The sequence below is a fragment of the Primulina eburnea genome, chromosome 1 (genome assembly GCF_022965805.1).
Source record: "Primulina eburnea isolate SZY01 chromosome 1, ASM2296580v1, whole genome shotgun sequence".
Lineage (NCBI taxonomy): Eukaryota > Viridiplantae > Streptophyta > Magnoliopsida > Lamiales > Gesneriaceae > Primulina > Primulina eburnea.
In genome coordinates this window covers 63,535,277-63,553,010 of record NC_133101.1, presented here as the reverse complement: position 1 = coordinate 63,553,010, position 17,734 = coordinate 63,535,277, and the positions used below count along the sequence as shown (strand labels likewise).

The 17,734-nt window shown below is 35.1% G+C and overlaps 3 protein-coding genes across 3 annotated transcripts; 1 reads left to right on the top strand and 2 right to left on the bottom strand.

Annotated features, from left to right (window-relative positions):
* Positions 1-5,100: 5,100 nt before the first annotated feature.
* Positions 5,101-5,403, bottom strand: LOC140809541 (uncharacterized). Its single transcript, XM_073167198.1, has one exon. It carries the CDS (start codon positions 5,401-5,403, stop codon positions 5,101-5,103), a length of 303 nt encoding a protein of 100 aa, XP_073023299.1.
* A 113-nt stretch (positions 5,404-5,516) lies between these two features.
* Positions 5,517-7,325, top strand: LOC140840237 (delta-aminolevulinic acid dehydratase, chloroplastic-like). The gene is made up of 5 exons (XM_073207475.1): positions 5,517-5,667; positions 5,905-5,976; positions 6,078-6,159; positions 6,245-6,322; positions 6,790-7,325. The coding sequence occupies exons 1-5, from the start codon at positions 5,582-5,584 to the stop codon at positions 6,862-6,864; spliced, it is 393 nt and encodes a 130-aa protein (XP_073063576.1). The 5' UTR covers positions 5,517-5,581; the 3' UTR covers positions 6,865-7,325.
* A 9-nt stretch (positions 7,326-7,334) lies between these two features.
* On the bottom strand, positions 7,335-8,347 carry LOC140840242 (photosystem II 22 kDa protein 2, chloroplastic-like). Its single transcript, XM_073207488.1, has 4 exons — positions 8,213-8,347; positions 8,010-8,129; positions 7,666-7,906; positions 7,335-7,564 (listed from the first exon to the last, which is right to left on the bottom strand). Exons 2-4 carry the CDS (start codon positions 8,022-8,024, stop codon positions 7,488-7,490), a joined length of 333 nt encoding a protein of 110 aa, XP_073063589.1. The 5' UTR covers positions 8,025-8,129; positions 8,213-8,347; the 3' UTR covers positions 7,335-7,487.
* Between the last annotated feature and the right edge of the window lie 9,387 nt (positions 8,348-17,734).

Below are 17,734 nucleotides of genomic sequence, written 5' to 3'. Positions count from 1 at the left end.
AGCCTATGGGTACCAGAAAAACACTGTCATCAAGTATAAACTTTAATCACTTGCATGCAAGCATCTCACAGGGTGATTTCATCTTTGGTATATTTCTGTTGAATATTTATTGAACCAATTAAACACCGATAAAGTCCTATGTGATCTGTGAATGCAAATTTATATTTTGATGAAGTGTGAGTTGAACTGAACTGATGATGTCTTGATTCTGTAAGGCGAATGGGCATTACAACTCTATTTGAGCATTCGATGGGGTAAACGAACATTGACTTATCACACACACACGTGACTCGTGGGAAATCATGAATTACATGAAATTAGATGAGTCGGAGGTCAATATCACTTTTCGTATATCCATGACTTTAGTAGTGGCGTTAATCTTTTCCTTAGTTATTAGCTTTTATTCTATTTTGCTCCGGACTAGCAAAAGTTCAAGTTTTGGGGGGTTTGATAAGTGCAAGATTTGCACTTAATCTATATTAGAATCCATTTTGAATCATGCTTGTTTCGAACATAATTATGCGTTTTTGGTTTGTTTTGATTGTCATTTCAGGAATGGAGAAGATAGCGGACACGATGCCAAGTGGACAAGAAATGCACGACCACGAGGACGCCATGGGACAGAAGTGCGCGCGCCATCGCGCCACTTCACGCGCAGTCGCGCACACATTCACTCAAGCCCTCGGACAGAACCTCGCGCGCGCACGCGCGAGATCACGCGCAGCCGCGCGCAATGATGTGCAGAATGATCGACAGTGGCATGCGCGCCATCGCGCCAACTCTCGCGCACCCGCGCGCACCCATACAAGCGAATGACCAGACACCTAAGCGTTGTGGCGCCAGTTCATGCGCACCCGCGCGCACATACCCGAGAGCGACACGCGCAAGCGCGACTTCATGCGCTACCGCGCGAACATGCATGGCCAGAGGAGCAGCACCGAGCGCGCCGCCGCGCCATTTCATGCGCCACCGCGCGCGCGCCGCATCCAGAATATTATAAATTGCGCGAATTAGGTCATACTCGGGCAGCAGCCGTCACTGGAGAAACACAGGAGATCTTCAGCCGTCCAAGGAGAAAAGACGCGAGAAACGGAGCGCATACTGGAGACAAAGATTCATAGTGTGAAGAACAGTTACAAATACGAAGAACGACGGATCTGGGGACACAGACGACACTTCGGATTTGTTATCTTTTCCTTTGTTTCTTCACTTTATGGTGTAGCGATGTCTAGAACTACGAATATGTCTTGTTTTCTCTTGGATTTCGTGATGAACTAAATTCTCATTCTAGAGAATGACATAACTCTGTTGATACGATGATTTGACACCGTTGTTTATTTGATTGAATTTCGCTTTCGTTTAATTGCGTTCTCTGCGTTTACTGCACTGCAATTTACTGGCCATAAATTGTTTGTTGTTTGATTAATCTTATAACTCGGGAGAGGGACTAGGATTATATATCATTAGAGACACATCGTTAAATGTTTATAGCGTTCGGAAGGCGTATAAATTTAGCGAGGCTTAGTAAGAATATTGTTTGCATTTATCTACGAAACGTAGATTCTAATTAGGAATAATTGAATCGAAGTTGATAGATACACTTTATTCGTCACTTGGGAAAGAGGGAATAAAACAATCTAAGTGTTCTTGGCCATTAATTGATTGGAATTCAGGAATATAAATTAAACTGTGAATAATTATCGTGGAAACTTTGTGAAATCATTTCTCTAGATACTTTCTCTCATTATTATCTCTCAATTCGGTGACTTAATTAATTCATTGTTTTCAGTTAATTCATTCAATCAAACCAACCGTTTATTCAATTTCTCTAAATAAAGTTGAGACTATTTTAATTACAAGAATTGATATACAATTTTACGCACACTCCTCGTGGGATCGATATATGTACTCTAACCACTAACCAGTACTAAAACTTGACACCGTACACTTGCAGTAGGAAAACGCGCAACAACCCCTCTTGTCTACCCCACGGCGGAGGTCGAGCACTGCTCTCAACCCTCTGCGACTTCTCCCCCCTCTCCCCTGACTCCCTCACCTCCATCAATTTATCTCGACTCCTATTCAGAGGAACATGTGATGAGAATTGTCCTCTACCTTTGGTTCTGTCCTCATCTCTTTCCCCTGCACCCCTCTTCCTTCCTCCTCTCTCTGCTCCCTCAACTCTACTTCCTCCAGGCCGGCTCTCCATCATTCTGTACCGTTGGGCATCTTCTAAGTTTACATATATTTCAGCCCGAGCCAACAGATCATCATAACTCGCCGGAGGTTTCTTGACCAGCGACTTGAAAAACTCCCCTCCTCTCAGTCCTTGTGTAAAGGCACTTATCATTATGTCGGGGGTAGCCGCCGGTATCTCCAGCGCTGCACCGTTGAAGCGCTGGACAAATTCTCGCAAAGTTTCCGCCTCCTGCTGCTTCATCACAAACAGGCTCAGATGTTTTTTCTGATGCCTCTTGCTGCTGGCGAATCGGTGCAAGAAAGCCGTAGCAAAATCCTCAAACGATTGTATGGAGTTAGGTTGCAGGGTATTAAAACGTTGCTGGGCAGACCTCACCAACGTGTCCAGAAACACCCTGCACCTGACTCCATCTGAGTACTGGTGCAACAGAGCCGCATTCTCGAATCTTCCCAAGTGTTCCTCGGGGTCAGAATGTCCATCATATTCTCCAACGTTTAATTGTCGGAAATTCGGAGGAAGCCCTTCCTCCAAGATGGCTAGTGAAAAAGGGCTTCTTCTCTTGAGTACCGGCGCCCTGCTTCCTACCTGCTCCCTCAACCTCCGTATCTCCTTCCACATCTCCCCCATCTCACTAATCTCCCCACTATGGAGGGGTTGCGTCTCCTCCACCCTGCTCTGGTGGGCTTCAATATTTTCCTCACGCTCCTGATGAGCGGCATGTTCCTCTACAAACACAGACTCTTGATTCCTCTTCATAGCCTCATCCACTGTCCGAGTGATAAATTGCCCCAACTGCTCCAGGGTCAGGTTTCCCACATTTTCATTAGGACGGGGTTGCTCGGCCCTGGTCTCTTGACGAGGTTGTTCAGTTCTCATTTCCGGACAGGGTTGTTCCTGCCTCGCCTCAACATGAGACGGTTCGGGTCCCATCTGAGGACGCGGTGACGCTTAGTTAACTCTTCTGCTTCCTCTCCTGCCTACCATCTCTACGTCTCAACTCAAAGTTCCCACAGACGGCGCCAAGTGATACTCACGGGAAATTTAGGGTCCGATCCACGCAAGCGTCACTAATTCAGACATGGGCTTCAAAATTAACCTGGGCCTGAAATCACAAATAAGACCGTTAGGAGAGGGCCAGGAGGGTGTCCTGGCGTAGCCCCTCCGACGCTCAAGTCAGAGACTGAGGATATATGGGGGAGCAGCTAAGGGTGCTGCTGAAAACAATATAGTGAATCCATGAATTAACACTCAAACCTGATATTTATAGGAGAATACCTGGGCTTGTCATGGGCCATTCACCTGTGGGCCTTAGAGATGGACCGGAAGTTTGGGCCGGATCTTGATGGGTTCATCCCTGGATATCACTATTAATATATGTAAATATCATATACTAATAAAACGAGATCATGATATAATTTTGATTTTTCTAAAATATTTTTCATTTTATCAAATTAAACATAATTTTATTACATTGTTTTTTTAATTCTTTTTCCATCCTATCTATAGCTTATATAATTTCAGTTTCAAAAACTGATTCTATCATTTCAACTTCAAAAATTGATAAATTTTCATTTTTTTAATAAAAAAATCTATTTTTACTAATCACATACATCGTGTGTGTAACGTCTCGCTAGTGTTCAATAACAAGTTGTCAGTCGTCAAAATAGATTGGGGTCCGTTAAATAGATATGCGCCGCCTCGGTAAATAAGTAGGTTGAGTTAACAATTTTTCGGTCCGTCCAAATGAAAGGCTGATATATCAATTGACAAAGTTGTAAGTCAGTCCAACCCAACACGGCATCTATTATTATTAAACCTTGTCGGACCAACTCGTCCCACTAATTAGGACTCTAGCCAGGAACCTTTGGTCCAAATGAAACCCGCCGCCACCAAGTGTGTCAAACAGTGACTTAAGTTTCATGTTCGAGATCCCCCAACGATATCCTCAATTGTAAATTTTTTTTTAAAAAAAATGGAAGGAACAGTTTCTTTCGACAGAATATATCATTATTTCAAAGACGCTGTCAAATCTCAGCAATTTCTGTGGAGGGTTGCATTCAAATCTTAGCCATCACTAGAAACTAGCAAGTATGAAATACACAGGGTTTAGTTTCCTCGGGAAAACGTACAATGAACGTCAAATTCAATTAAGGAAATTTAGAATCACCTCACCCATAATAAAATGTGATTATTCAGCAAATAATATAATTGTCAGAAAAATAATTAGACTTGAGTTTAATTGATATGAACACTTGGTTTTAATTAAATGGGTTTTGTCTCGGAATTTCAACACTTCGAAAATAAATTTACAGTTTGGATTTTTTTGTTTCTAACAACCAAAAGTTCCATTAGAAGTAGACAGTACTCGGGTGTAGGGAAAAGAAAATGTGGGTGTACATCAATTTGAAAAATAAGAATTAGTCTTAAAGAAAAAGGAATAATATTCTACACCAGTCCCGGTTTAACACAAAATTTCAACAATGATTTGACTGAAAATGACAACCAACCACGGGAGGACTTGATGGCCATGCCCATATAGGCTCACTAACGTGCTAATGTTCCAGATCCAAAACAAAGAATCTAAAGATAACAACGAGGCAAATCACAGCTAAACTTTGGAAAAAGTTGATATTATTGGTATGGATTCATGACGAGGCAAAAGCCTTTTCCCACCAGCCATGTTTAAATATCATACAAGGAACATTCAAGCCAGGCAAGAGTTCATGGATGATTCTGCTAGCAAGGAAAGTTGCAGAAGAGGAGCTATCGACGCGTAATAGTTCTTACATTTATTGCATTTGTGAAGGACACATTTGTGCAGAAGTTGATAGACGTCAGAAGAACATATATCTTTACTTTCTAATGAAATATTATAATAGAGACTTTAAGCTGCTGGGTGTTCAAAGTCGAGCCGATGGCTTAATGTTCTCAATCGAGTTACGGTATTTATACACACCAATGCCCTTTTTCTTCCCAAGGCGACCAGCGTCGACATACTGCACAAGGAGAGGGCATGGGACGTACTTACTATCCCCAAGCCCGGAATGGAGGACTTTCATTATTGACAAGCAAACATCAAGTCCAATGTGATCGGCGAGTTCGAGAGGTCCCATTGGATGGTTTGTTCCCAGCTTCATTCCTGCATCTATGTCTTCTTTCGATGCCACTCCAGTATATAGTGCATGAAACGCTTCGTTGATCATTGGCATTAAATTTAAATTAAATTTTGAATTCTTTTTCGATATGTTTCTGAGTGATATATATACTCTTTTTCTGGATTTTGTTATTGTTTTTGCGAAGTTTGTAAACTTATCACCCGGTGAACTTCCATAAGTAGGCCAGGGCTGGAGCGGATGTGGTGAGTCCCAGACTCCCAGTGATATGATGGATGGACGTGTTGGGGCGATTCGAGCGGCTCTTGATGCTGAAGGATTTCAGCATGTTTCCATTATGTCCTACACTGCCAAGTTATCTACCTTCAGTCGTATTTATTGCTGGCCAACAACAAGTGCCACTATTGTTCCTTGTGGCTACTACCTATAGCCTTTGATGCAATTATTATATCTATTATGCGTACTTCTGCAGTTTTAACTTTCTTACATGACTTTTTGGAGGTGCTAAATCACATAAAATACCTAAAGTATTCGTTCCTCCTAGCGTTTTTTGAGTTGATCCCAATTCTACAATGTTGACTCATTTTCCAGATATGCAAGTTCATTTTACAGTCCTTTTAGAGAGGCTTTGGATTTGAATCCACGCTTTGGAGACAAGAAAACGTATGTATCTTTTCATCTTAATTTTAAATCTTGATTGCGCTTTTTTGTTTTGGAATTCACTAGCAATAACCTTGCTTGCTTTTGCATGAATGCAAAAATAGCTATCAGATGAATCCTGCTAATCGTACAGAAGCAATGGTCGGAGCCACGGAGGATGAATTTCAAGGAGCTGACATTCTTCTGGTTAGTATGGCTTTGTCTTTAAGTTCTTTGAGAGTTTGCCTTTGTCTAAATTGATGAGCCCGTTTTAAATTTTACTTGATTGCAGGTGACGCCGGGTCAACCATACATGGACATAATAAGGCTTTTAAGAAATAACTTTGAAGTGCCAGTCGCTGCATATCAGGTAATGGTTAAAATGTTTTGAGTTCGCTAAAATTGGGGAAATGTATTTTGGCTGAGAAGTGGTGCCTTCGAGATGTTAGATGCAAGTTAAAAAAGAAAAGAGAGGGAAAAAAGGTTCATGATTACATATTATTGTGAGGCATGCGTGTTTTGGCAAGGAGAAATTGGTTAAATAACCTCGGTAAATGACCTCCTCAAGTGTATTTGAAATATACTTGAAGAGGTCATTTTCTTAAAAAAGTGTTGACCGAGGTTAAAAAATAAAATACTCCGTTTTTGGCAACATATTCCAAATCACAAGGAGGTCTTTTAAATAGGCGAAGTTTGAATGGCACATGAAACTCAAATGAATTTCACCAATGTTTTGCTTCTAGTTGAGCATAAAATGAGATGAAAGGGTAATGGGGTGCTCCCAATTTGTGATGTTCGAGTAAAATGAGTGACTTAGTTACCTTTTTTTGTACATAGGTTTCTGGTGAATACTCGATGATCAAGGCTGGAGGGATTCTTAAAATGATTGATGAGGAGAAAGTGATGATGTAATCTCTGTCATGTTTTCGTCGAGCTGGAGCACATATCATTCTCACCTATTTTGCTCTCCAAGCAGCTAAATGCCTGTGCGCGGAGAAGAGGTGAAATCGTCTCGATACGGGCTGTGTGGTCATCTGACACAGAAACACTCGAATGCAGTGCTTAAGTTATTCAAACGCTGCGTGGTCGATCAGGCTGAACTGAATTTAGTAGTATGCTTTTTATTCGATATCTAATGGTTGTTTTGGCAAATTAACTTTCATCAAACGGTTCGCGAAGAAATTATATTGGTCTTTGAATTATATGACTCCAAAACGAAAACTTAGCAAAGAGTAGAAAAATATAGATAGATCGACATAGAAATGAATCGGGGTTCTGATCACGGAACTTCGTTAAAATAAAAATAAAGTACACAGGCCATTCATCCAGTTATGAATTTTGCCTAAGCAGTCACGATAACAATGACATTCAATCATCTCCGTCGTCAGTAAGAAATTTGCCAGTGCCAGGATTTATGGCTGCGAAGAAGAAGAAGGCCACGTTGAAGAGAATAAGGGGTTCGATCTCGGTGATGGGAACTCCGGTTTCGATGTTCAACTGAGCCAAAGCCCCTTTTCCAGTGACGATCTCTCCGATTATTGAGAATGCAATACCAAGTTGTGCCAGTCTCCCAACGAAAAGCTCGTTGGCTTTCGTGAATCCGAATAAGGACCTACACATAATTTCAAAACGTATACTCACTATTCAATACCAAAAAAGAGAACTGATTTTAAAACAATTTCGAGAGAGCGGTGAAATAATGGTTAGATATACCTCCTCCACCAAGACCCAATGCAGACCTGAAGCCTTTCCCAGGAGCAATAACGGCCCTGTCAAGTCCGGCAAGTTCGTCGACAAATCGGCCGCGGTCGCCTAATGCTCCGATGGCTCCTAGCAAGTTGAACAGTATGAAAAATAGAAGAAGAGGCTCAGCTTCGTAGATTGGAATCCCTGTTTCCAAATTCAGTTGTGCTAAGATTCCCTTTCCTGTAATTGCTTCTCCCAGAAGTGAAGCCTGCAAATTGAATCGCGTGACATTTGACACAAGTCAAAAATGCCACAATCTAGTAATCGACAGAGATCCAACAAATGAAGATGTGATTGTCAAGTAAACTCACAGCAAAGCCAATCATGGCAACACGACCAACAAATAGCTCATTTTGCTTGGTGAAACCAATTCCTCCAGAAGTTCCAAAGATCCCATCTTCCACCTTAACCTTATCTTTCAAAGCTGAGGCCTGTGATGATCAAAATTGGAGACACCTGCAGGCTTTGCCCTTGAACATATACACTTTATGATCAATGCAAGAATACTACTAACCTTCTTGACAGGATCAGCCTTGGTTTTGGCCTTGAAAAGGGCAAGGATTCCAGCTGTTGAAAATGGAGGAGAACCAGCCTTTGGAGGCAACAAGAAATGAGAAATATGGCTTCATTTATGCTCAGAAACCTTGTTTGTTTGTTTTTGTGTTTCTCTTATGCTTGATATTTATATTTTTTGTGTTTTAGGGCGTGGTTCTGAAGATTAAATGAACGACTTTATCAGTGATTACATTTGTCTTCTGTATTTAAAGTTTCATCCCATCCCAAGCTTGAGTTTTCTCTCTTGGTTTGAATTTTATTTCCTTCATACCGATTGAATTTCTGTTTGCACCTTAAAGTGCTTTCCATTATGAGTCTAGATGATTGATCTTTTGTTTTATATATATTTTGTGGGAAAAATATTGAATCAGTTATGGTAGCTGAAGAGTGGATCCAGTAAATGAGCTGAAACAAGACGAGATATCTCTCACTATTTAATTGTGTTCTAGGGTTCTAGGGATATACTGCCTCTGGTGTCATGGTGTAACATTTTGGAATTCCAAGAATGCTCGTCCCAATTAACATAAAACACGTGACTGATTTATAATAGTAATAAAATTTAAAAGGCAACAGTTATTCTAGCTTCCCATTTACAGAATCATGTTTTCACAACGATTTTGTTTTTGGCTGAAGGGTTGTAGACATTTTTTAAAAGATATGCTACCCATATTTTGACAATTCATTACTCACATGTAATTAACTTTGAAGAAAAAACATTTATTTATTTGAAAATATTTGTATTACTCAAAAATTTATCGTATCATTTTCTTTTATTATTTATCTTTTCTTCTGAATAAATGCACCTACTTTCCCATTTTCTTGATTTATAACATTTTTCTAAGCTATCAATGATCAGCATTTATTTATTTTTTTAGTGGTGACTTTGTTACCTATTCTCTTTTACGTAGAGTTTGTTACTAGGGTCTAAGTGTCTTATTTTCATTGTCACCTTTAATTTCCGAGACATTTATCGTTGTTTTTCCAATGGTTAGATGATACGAATAATTCTGCAAAGGCTTGTTACGTGCGATCGCGACGTGCGAGTCCATATATTTATTTTTTTGACAGTATTCAAATAATTTTCAATCTTGTCATTTCATCATTATTTTGAACAATTTATATTATCACTCAATATCTACAAAAAATGAAATTCGTTGATTCTTCTATTCGATAGTAATTTCTTGAATGTTTGATTTTCGTGGTAGATGATTTAGTATTTCAATATCGTCAATCCGATGATTTAACACCTTTATATCGAATTAAACTTCGAAATTTGAAGAAGTACGGGATGAATGCCACGAATCACGCCTTGAAATTCGCTGATTTAAATAAATTTGAAAAAGAACGCGATGAACGCCTTGAATTGCGCATTGAACTTCTCGAATTTGATGAGTTTGAATAAATTTGAAAAATAGCACGACGAACGTCTTGAATTTCGTTGATCTGGAATTTAAATAAGAACATGATGAACATCTTCTTCGATCTTCTTCGATTTGAAGAATTTGAATAAATTTTCAGAAGAACACAGTGAACATCTTGATTCTTCCTTGAACTTCATCGATCTTTTTGAATTTTGTGAGCTTGAGTTTAGAGAATTTATGTTTTGAATTCTTCCCCACTTCTTTGTTTATTCGTCTTTATGTGTCTGTATTTTTTCATTGGCCTTTTGACCCTATTTATAATATGTAAATTCGTGTCATTTCCATTTGATAAGATGTCATAATTTGATTAGTTCTTTATGATTCATTTATGATTATTTTCTGATAATCACAAAGATTTAATGAGTGTATTGATTATAGATTTTTAATGACTTTTATGAAGTTTAAAAGTATAGAGGTATTCAATTTATATATTTTTATACTCCATAAAATTTAGTATATTCAGTGTAAACTTTTGTAGAGTTTTAGATGACATTCAAACTTGACTTTTAAAAATTATACAAAAGTTTATATATATATATTCATTAATAAAGTTTTAATGACTCCATGAAATTCTATTAAATACAAGAATTAAAGTTTAATATACTTTATAAAATTTCAAAAAATGTATTTGATTTAATCTAAATATTTTGGATGGACATTTAATCGGTCCGTATCCGGAACCGGACCCGAAACCCATAATCAGAAATTTTAAAAAATAAAAATAAAAAATGACCTTTGGGGCAACGGCTGCATTTTCTTTTGGTGCTTTTAAAAAAATATATTATATTATTATTACAAAAAACTCACCAAATATATATACTCATTCCACACTAATCACTTATTAAATATTATCCTATTTTTTACTCAACGTTTAAATAATCATAACATTAATTATCGATTCCAATTTGATGCAACATGAGAGAAGTATAAATACAAAAATAGGCATGCATATACAAAATAGCAGGGTGGTGTCCTTTTAAATAAACATCCAAAACACACAAAAGATGAGCATTATTGCAAAGAATCAGATTCTCCCATTTACTTTATTGGGGAGAGATGATCCAATATTGGAGAGGTGATGTCACTTTCACCATTATGATGGAACAAATGAATCACAATAAATATATTTTAAATAAACAAGATGGCAAAGGGTCCGAGAAAGCAAAGCTTCAAATGTATTGTATAGATATGTATAAATAGTTGATATAATTATAAACAGTTAACAATGGTTGTTTCATTACATATTAAGATAGTCATAACATAGTTGTAGGATGACTTTAAATTGATTTTACGAGATTAAAAATGTCAGTCACTTATATATAGATACTAAAATTGACGTTATCCCTATACTTATTTTTTAACAAGTGTTCTATGAATTGTTCCCAAAATATTGTATAGGGTTAGTGTTAGGTTATAAACACAATATTTAAGATGTTTAATCATTCTTTCAAATTTTTTTTATTCTTGATATATAACCTCCAAACTTAAATGATTAAATGTGCATTATTGTCCTTTTCAATAGATGAAGTTAACATGTCTATGTGAGACCCAATTATTAACAATATATATTAAATCGAAAAATAGTTTAAAATAATTAAAAATGAATCTCATGGCTTAGAAAATTTTTGACATTACCTCCTCAAAAATAGAATAATATTGGATAAGATTATTTAAAAATAAAGAATACCTTTTTAAAAGATAAAATAATTTATTAATACATAATTATGCAAAGAAAAAACTTTTACTTTTAGAAAATATTTTAATAAAATTTTATATTATTATTAGACATGCACTGCACGTGTTACATAAAATTTTCAATTAAAGTCAATCATCATCATTGAGTAGGCATGCTTAACATGCCGGTTTTACCCGGAACCGACCCGTTAAGACCGATATCGGATCCGGTATGGAAGAAACGAACCCGAAATCATGTCAATCTGTTGGTTTGTGGGTTGAACCGGTTCAGCATTTTCTGAACCGGTTCAACCGGTTCTGGGTCCGGTTCCGAATCAGTTCCGGTCCGTATCCGGAACCGGGCCCGAAACCCAAAATCGGAAATTTAAAAAAATAAAAAATAAAAAATGTCCTTTGGGCCAACGGCTGCATTTGCTTTTGGTGCTTTAAAAAAAAAATTATCACAAAAAAAATCACCAAATATACATACTCATTCCACACTAGTCATTTATTAAATATTATCCTATTTTCTACTCAACGTTTAAATAATCATAACATTAATTATCGATTCCAATTTGATGCAACCTGAGAGAAGTAGCATTCCAAAAATAGGCATGCAAATACAAAATAGCAGGGTGATATCCTCTTAAATAAACATCCAAAACCCACAAAAGATGAGCATTGTTGCAAGGAATCATATTCTCCCATTTACTTTATTGGAGAGAGATGATAGGACTCATCATGTCTCCCATATTGGAGGGGTGATGTCATTTTCACCATTATGATTGAAAAAATGAATCAAGATAAATAAATTTTAAATAACCAAGATGACAAAGGGTCCGGGAAAGCAAAGCTTCAAATGTATTGCATAGATATGTATAAATAGTTGATATAATTATAAACAGTTAACAATGGTTGTTTAATTACATACTAAGATAGTAATAACATAGTTGTAGAATGATTTTAAATTGATTCTACGAGATTAAAAATGTCATTCACTTATACATAGATACTAAAATTGACGTTATTTCTATAATTATTTTTTAACAAGTGTTCTATGAATTGTTCCCAAAATATTGTATAGGTCTAGTGTTAGGTTATAAACACAATATTTAAGATGTTTAATCATTCTTTCAATTTTTTTTATTCTTGATATATAACCTCCAAACTTAAATAATTAAATGTGCATTATTGTCCTTTTCAATAGATTAAGTTAACATGTCTATGTGAGATCCAATTATTAACAATATATATTTAATCGAAAAATAGTTTAAAATAATTAAAAATGAATCTCATGGCTTGGAAATTTTTTGACATTACCTCCTCAAAAATAGGATAATATTGGATAAGATTATTTAAAAATAAGGAATACCTTTTTAAAAGATAAAATAATTTACTAACACATAATTATGCAAAGAAAAAACATTTACTTTTAGAAAATATTTTAATAAAATTTTATATTATTATTAGACATGCACGTGTTAAATAAAATTTTCAATTAAAGTCGATCATTATCATTGTGAGTATACGTAGGCATGCTTAACGGGCCGGTTCGACTCGGAACCGACCCGTTATGACCGATATCGGATCCGGTATGGAAGAACCGGACCCGAAACCATGTACAATCCGTTGGTTTGTGAGTTGAACCGGTTCAGCATTTTCTGAACCGGTTCTGGGTTCGGTTCCGAATCGGTTCCGGATCTGGAACAGGACCCGAAACCCATAATCAAAAATTTAAAAAATAAAAATAAAAAATGGCCTTTGGGCCAACGGCTGCATTTGCTTGTGGTGCTTTTAAAAAAATATTATTACAAAAAAATCACCAAATATACATACTCATTTCACACTAGTCATTTATTAAATATTATAATATTTTCTACTCAACGTTTAAATAATCATAACATTAATTATTGATTCCAATTTGATGCAACCTGAGAGAAGTACCAACCCAAAAATAGGCATGCATATACAAAATAGCAGGGTTGTGTCCTCTTAAATAAACATCCAAAACCCACGAAAGATGAGCATTATTGCAAGGAATCAGATGTTGGATCAATTTATTTATATGGACTTATATGTGAATAATTATGTGTGTGGGTTGTCTATTAAGTTAAGCCCAAAATAAAGTGATCAATTAATGTTCTGGGGACCATGACCCATATTTATAGATAATGTTTATCAATATCTTCTGATATTTCTGTTTTAGCCCATCATAAAAACAGAAATTACACTTATGTCTCTACACATTAAAGACCCACAACCCATTAGATACATTAAAGCCCAATAACCCAAAACATTAATTGATCACTTTATTTTGGGCTTAACTTAATAGACAACCCACACACATAATTATTCACATATAAGCTCATATAAATAAATTGATCCAACATCAGATTCTCCCATTTACTTTATTAGAGAGAGATGATATGACTCATCATCTCTCCCATTTTGGAGGGGTGATGTCACTTTCACCGTTATGATGGAACAAATGAATCATAATAAATATATTTTAAATAAGCAAGATGGCAAAGGTTCCGGGAAAGCAAAGCTTCAAATGTATTGCATAGATATGTATAAATAGTTGATATAATTATAAACAGTTAACAATAATTGTTTAATTACATATTAAGATAGTCATAACATAGTTGTAGGATGACTTTAGATTGATTCTACGAGATTAAAAATGTCATTCACTTATATATAGATACTAAAATTGACGTTATCCCTATATTTATTTTTTAACAAGTGTTCTATGAATTGTTCCCAAAATATTGTATAGAGCTAATGTTAGGTTATAAACACAATATTTAAGATGTTTAATCATTCTTTCAAAAATTTTTTATTCTTGATATATAACCTCCAAACTTAAATGATTAAATGTGCATTATTGTCCTTTTCAATATATTAAGTTAACATGTCTATGTGAGACCCAATTATTAACAATATATATTAAATCGAAAAATAGTTTAAAATAATTAAAAATGAATCTCATGGCTTAGAAAATATTTCACATTACCTCCTCAAAAATAAGATAATATTGGATAAGATTATTTAAAAATAAAGAATACCTTTTTAAAACATAAAATAATTTATTAACACATAATTATGCAAAGAAAAAACTTTTACTTTTAGAAAATATTTTAATAAAATTTCTATTATTATTAGACATGCACGTGTTAAATAAAATTTTCAATTAAAGTCAATCAACATCATTGTGAGTATACGTAGGCATGCTGAACGGGCCGGTTCGACCCGGAACCGACCCGTTAAGACCGATATCGGATCCAGTATGGAAGAAACGGACCCGAAACCATGTACAATCTGTTGGTTTGTGGGTTGAACAGGTTCAGCATTTTCTGAACCGGTTCAACCGGTTATTGGTCCGGTTCCGAATCGGTTCCGGTCCGTATCTGGAACCGGACCCGAAACCCATAATCGGAAATTTTAAAAAATAAAAATAAAAAATGGCCTTTGGGCCAACAGCTTCATTTGCTTGTGGTGCTTTAAAAAAAATATTATTACAAAAAAATCACCAAATATACATACTCATTCCACACTAGTCATTTATTAAATATTATCCTTTGTTTTACTCAACGTTTAAATAATCATGACATTAATTATCGATTCCAATTTGATGCAACCTGAGAGAAGTACCAATCCAAAAATAGGCATGCATATACAAACTAGCAGGGTGGTGTCCTCTTAAATAAACATTCAAAACCCACAAAAGATGAGCATTATTGCAAGGAATCAGATTCTCCCATACTTTATTGGAGAGAGATGATATGACTCATCATCTCTCCCATATTGGAGGGGTGATGTCACTTTCACCATTATGATGGAACAAATGAATCACAATAAATATATTTTAAATAAGCAAGATGGCAAAGGGTCCGGGAAAGCAAAGCTTCAAATGTATTGCATAGATATGTATAAATAGTTGATATAATTATAAACAGTTAACAATGGTTGTTTAATTACATATTAATATAGTCATAACATAGTTGTAGGATGACTTTAAATTGATTCTACGATATTAAAAATGTCATTCACTTATATATAGATACTAAAATTGACGTTATCTCTATAATTATTTTTTAACAAGTGTTCTATGAATTGTTCCCAAAATATTGTATAGGGCTAGTGTTAGGTTATAAACACAATATTTAAGATGTTTAATCATTCTTTCAAATTTTTTTATTCTTGATATATAACCTCCAAATTTAAATGATTAAATATGCATTATTGTCTTTTTCAATAGATGAAGTTAACATGTCTATGTGATACCCAATTATTAACAATATATATTAAATCGAAAAATAGTTTAAAATAATTAAAAATGAATCTCATGGCTTAGAAATTTTTTGACATTACCTCCTCAAAAATAGGATAATATTGGATAAGATTATTTAAAAATAAAGAATATCTTTTTAAAAGCTAAAATAATTTACTAACACATAATTATGCAAAGAAAAAACTTTTACTTTTAGAAAATATTTTAATAAAATTTTATATTATTATTAGACATGCACGTGTTAAATAAAATTTTCAATTAAAGTCAATCAACATCATTGTGAGTATACGTAGGCATGCTTAACGGGGTCATTCGACCCGGAACCGACCCGTTAAGATCGATACCGGATCCGGTATGGAAGAACTGGACCCGAAACCATGTACAATCCGTTGGTTTGTGGGTTGAACCGGTGCAGCATTTTCTGAACCGATTCTGGGTTCGGTTCTGAAATGTGCAATTTTTTTTTAGTTTGGGGGCCAAATTGAGAATATTTTTTTAAACCCTCAAAATCACCCATAAATACAAGTCATTTTTTATATTTCACGTATCAATTTTCTCTCAACTTCTCATTTCTCTACAATCAATATATTTCTTTGCTATCATTTCTCCAAATATTTTCAATAATTGTTTTATAATTTTATTTAGAATCCGTATTATTTTTATGGAAATTTTTGTGTTTTTATATTAACACGTATTATATTTTGAGGAATTTGTGTGTGCACATTAACGTTTTTTTTTAGTTTTGTGAATACTGATGGGAGGATTCGAATATCTAGAATGTCAATTTTATATATTTTGTTATGTTTTATGGGATAATTAAAATCAATTTTATAGATGACATCACATTATGATGATAATATGTATGCGAAGTTGAACTTTTTTTTTTTCATTCAAAAAAAAAGTTGAACTATTATTTATCCTCACCTATTTTCTTGTAATTTATTAATATTGTAATTTTATGTATGCAAAGTTGAACTGTTATTTATCCACACCTATTTTATTATAATTTATTAATATTGTAATATTTCATATTTTATTGGGACAATTTATAGGTTTTTTGATGGAGTATGCTGATTCAAATAATAATTCTTCTGGGATTATTCCTGCATCTGGTACCATTTTCAGGTGTCGCAACAAAGAAATAGTGTTTCAAATGTCAAATTCCTTTCTACTAGTGCTAGAGTTGGACTAAAAAAATGTTATTTCGATATTCATGCAATTATTTAATATGCGCAGCGCGTATGTCTCGACCGTTAGGTATAAGAAATAATGAAGAACTACACTGTAATTTTGATATATTAATTAAAAATAAATAAAAAAAGGAAGGGAAAAAAACTCAAGTTGAACCCACAACTTAATGTTTAGAAAACGAAGATTCTATCTGTTGAATGCCGTGTGACTTACATTAAATTGTTAACTCTTTATTAATAAATATAATTATTAAAATCGAATGTGATATCAAAAATTAGTTATCTTAAAACTCAATTTATAAGTTTTTTATAAAATATATAGTAAAAAAAAAGGCAAAATTAAACTGAAACCCTAGGCGGCTGATCTCTCTCTTTACACAATCCTCAGTTTGTTCTCTTCCCCACGAAAGAAAGCCATCGGCGTCCCGCTGAAAATCTTAAATTTCCGATGTATGAGTGCGACACTTCAGCGCCTGATCCCGCCGTAAACAGGCCAATCCCTCTGCCGCCGGTGCCATACTCTTTAGACAATTGGAAGGGCGAGTTGTTTTGGAAAGCAATGGATCTAATTGATCACAGTTACTTGCGTCTCATACTCCGGCATAGGAAACTGGAGGACATTCAATTGATCTTTTCAGAGTTGAAAGATCAGATATGTCCGTTGATGTTCAATCGGTTTGGCACCTCTGTAATTCTGGATCTTTGTGGAGTCTGCGACGAACAACAGATGAACCAGTTGGTTTCTTCACTCATTGCTGAAAATCTTAAATTCTGGATGGAGTCTGCGACGAACAATAGATGAGTGACACCTCATCGATACGCACATAAGTATGCACGGTAGGTCTGATAATATATATATATATATATATATATATATATATATATATATATATATATATATA

Coding starts and splice junctions, on each gene's coding strand:
- LOC140840242 (XM_073207488.1), bottom strand. Junction 7,565..7,665: donor ATTGGGTCTTGGTGGAGGAG/GTATATCTAACC, acceptor AATTATGTGTAG/GTCCTTATTCGGATTCACGA.
- LOC140809541 (XM_073167198.1), bottom strand. CDS start 5,403: ATGATCAACGAAGCGTTTCATGCACTATATACTGGAGTGGCATCGAAA.
- LOC140840237 (XM_073207475.1), top strand. CDS start 5,582: ATGATGGATGGACGTGTTGGGGCGATTCGAGCGGCTCTTGATGCTGAA. Junction 5,977..6,077: donor CGCTTTGGAGACAAGAAAAC/GTATGTATCTTT, acceptor ATGCAAAAATAG/CTATCAGATGAATCCTGCTA. Junction 6,160..6,244: donor AAGGAGCTGACATTCTTCTG/GTTAGTATGGCT, acceptor ACTTGATTGCAG/GTGACGCCGGGTCAACCATA.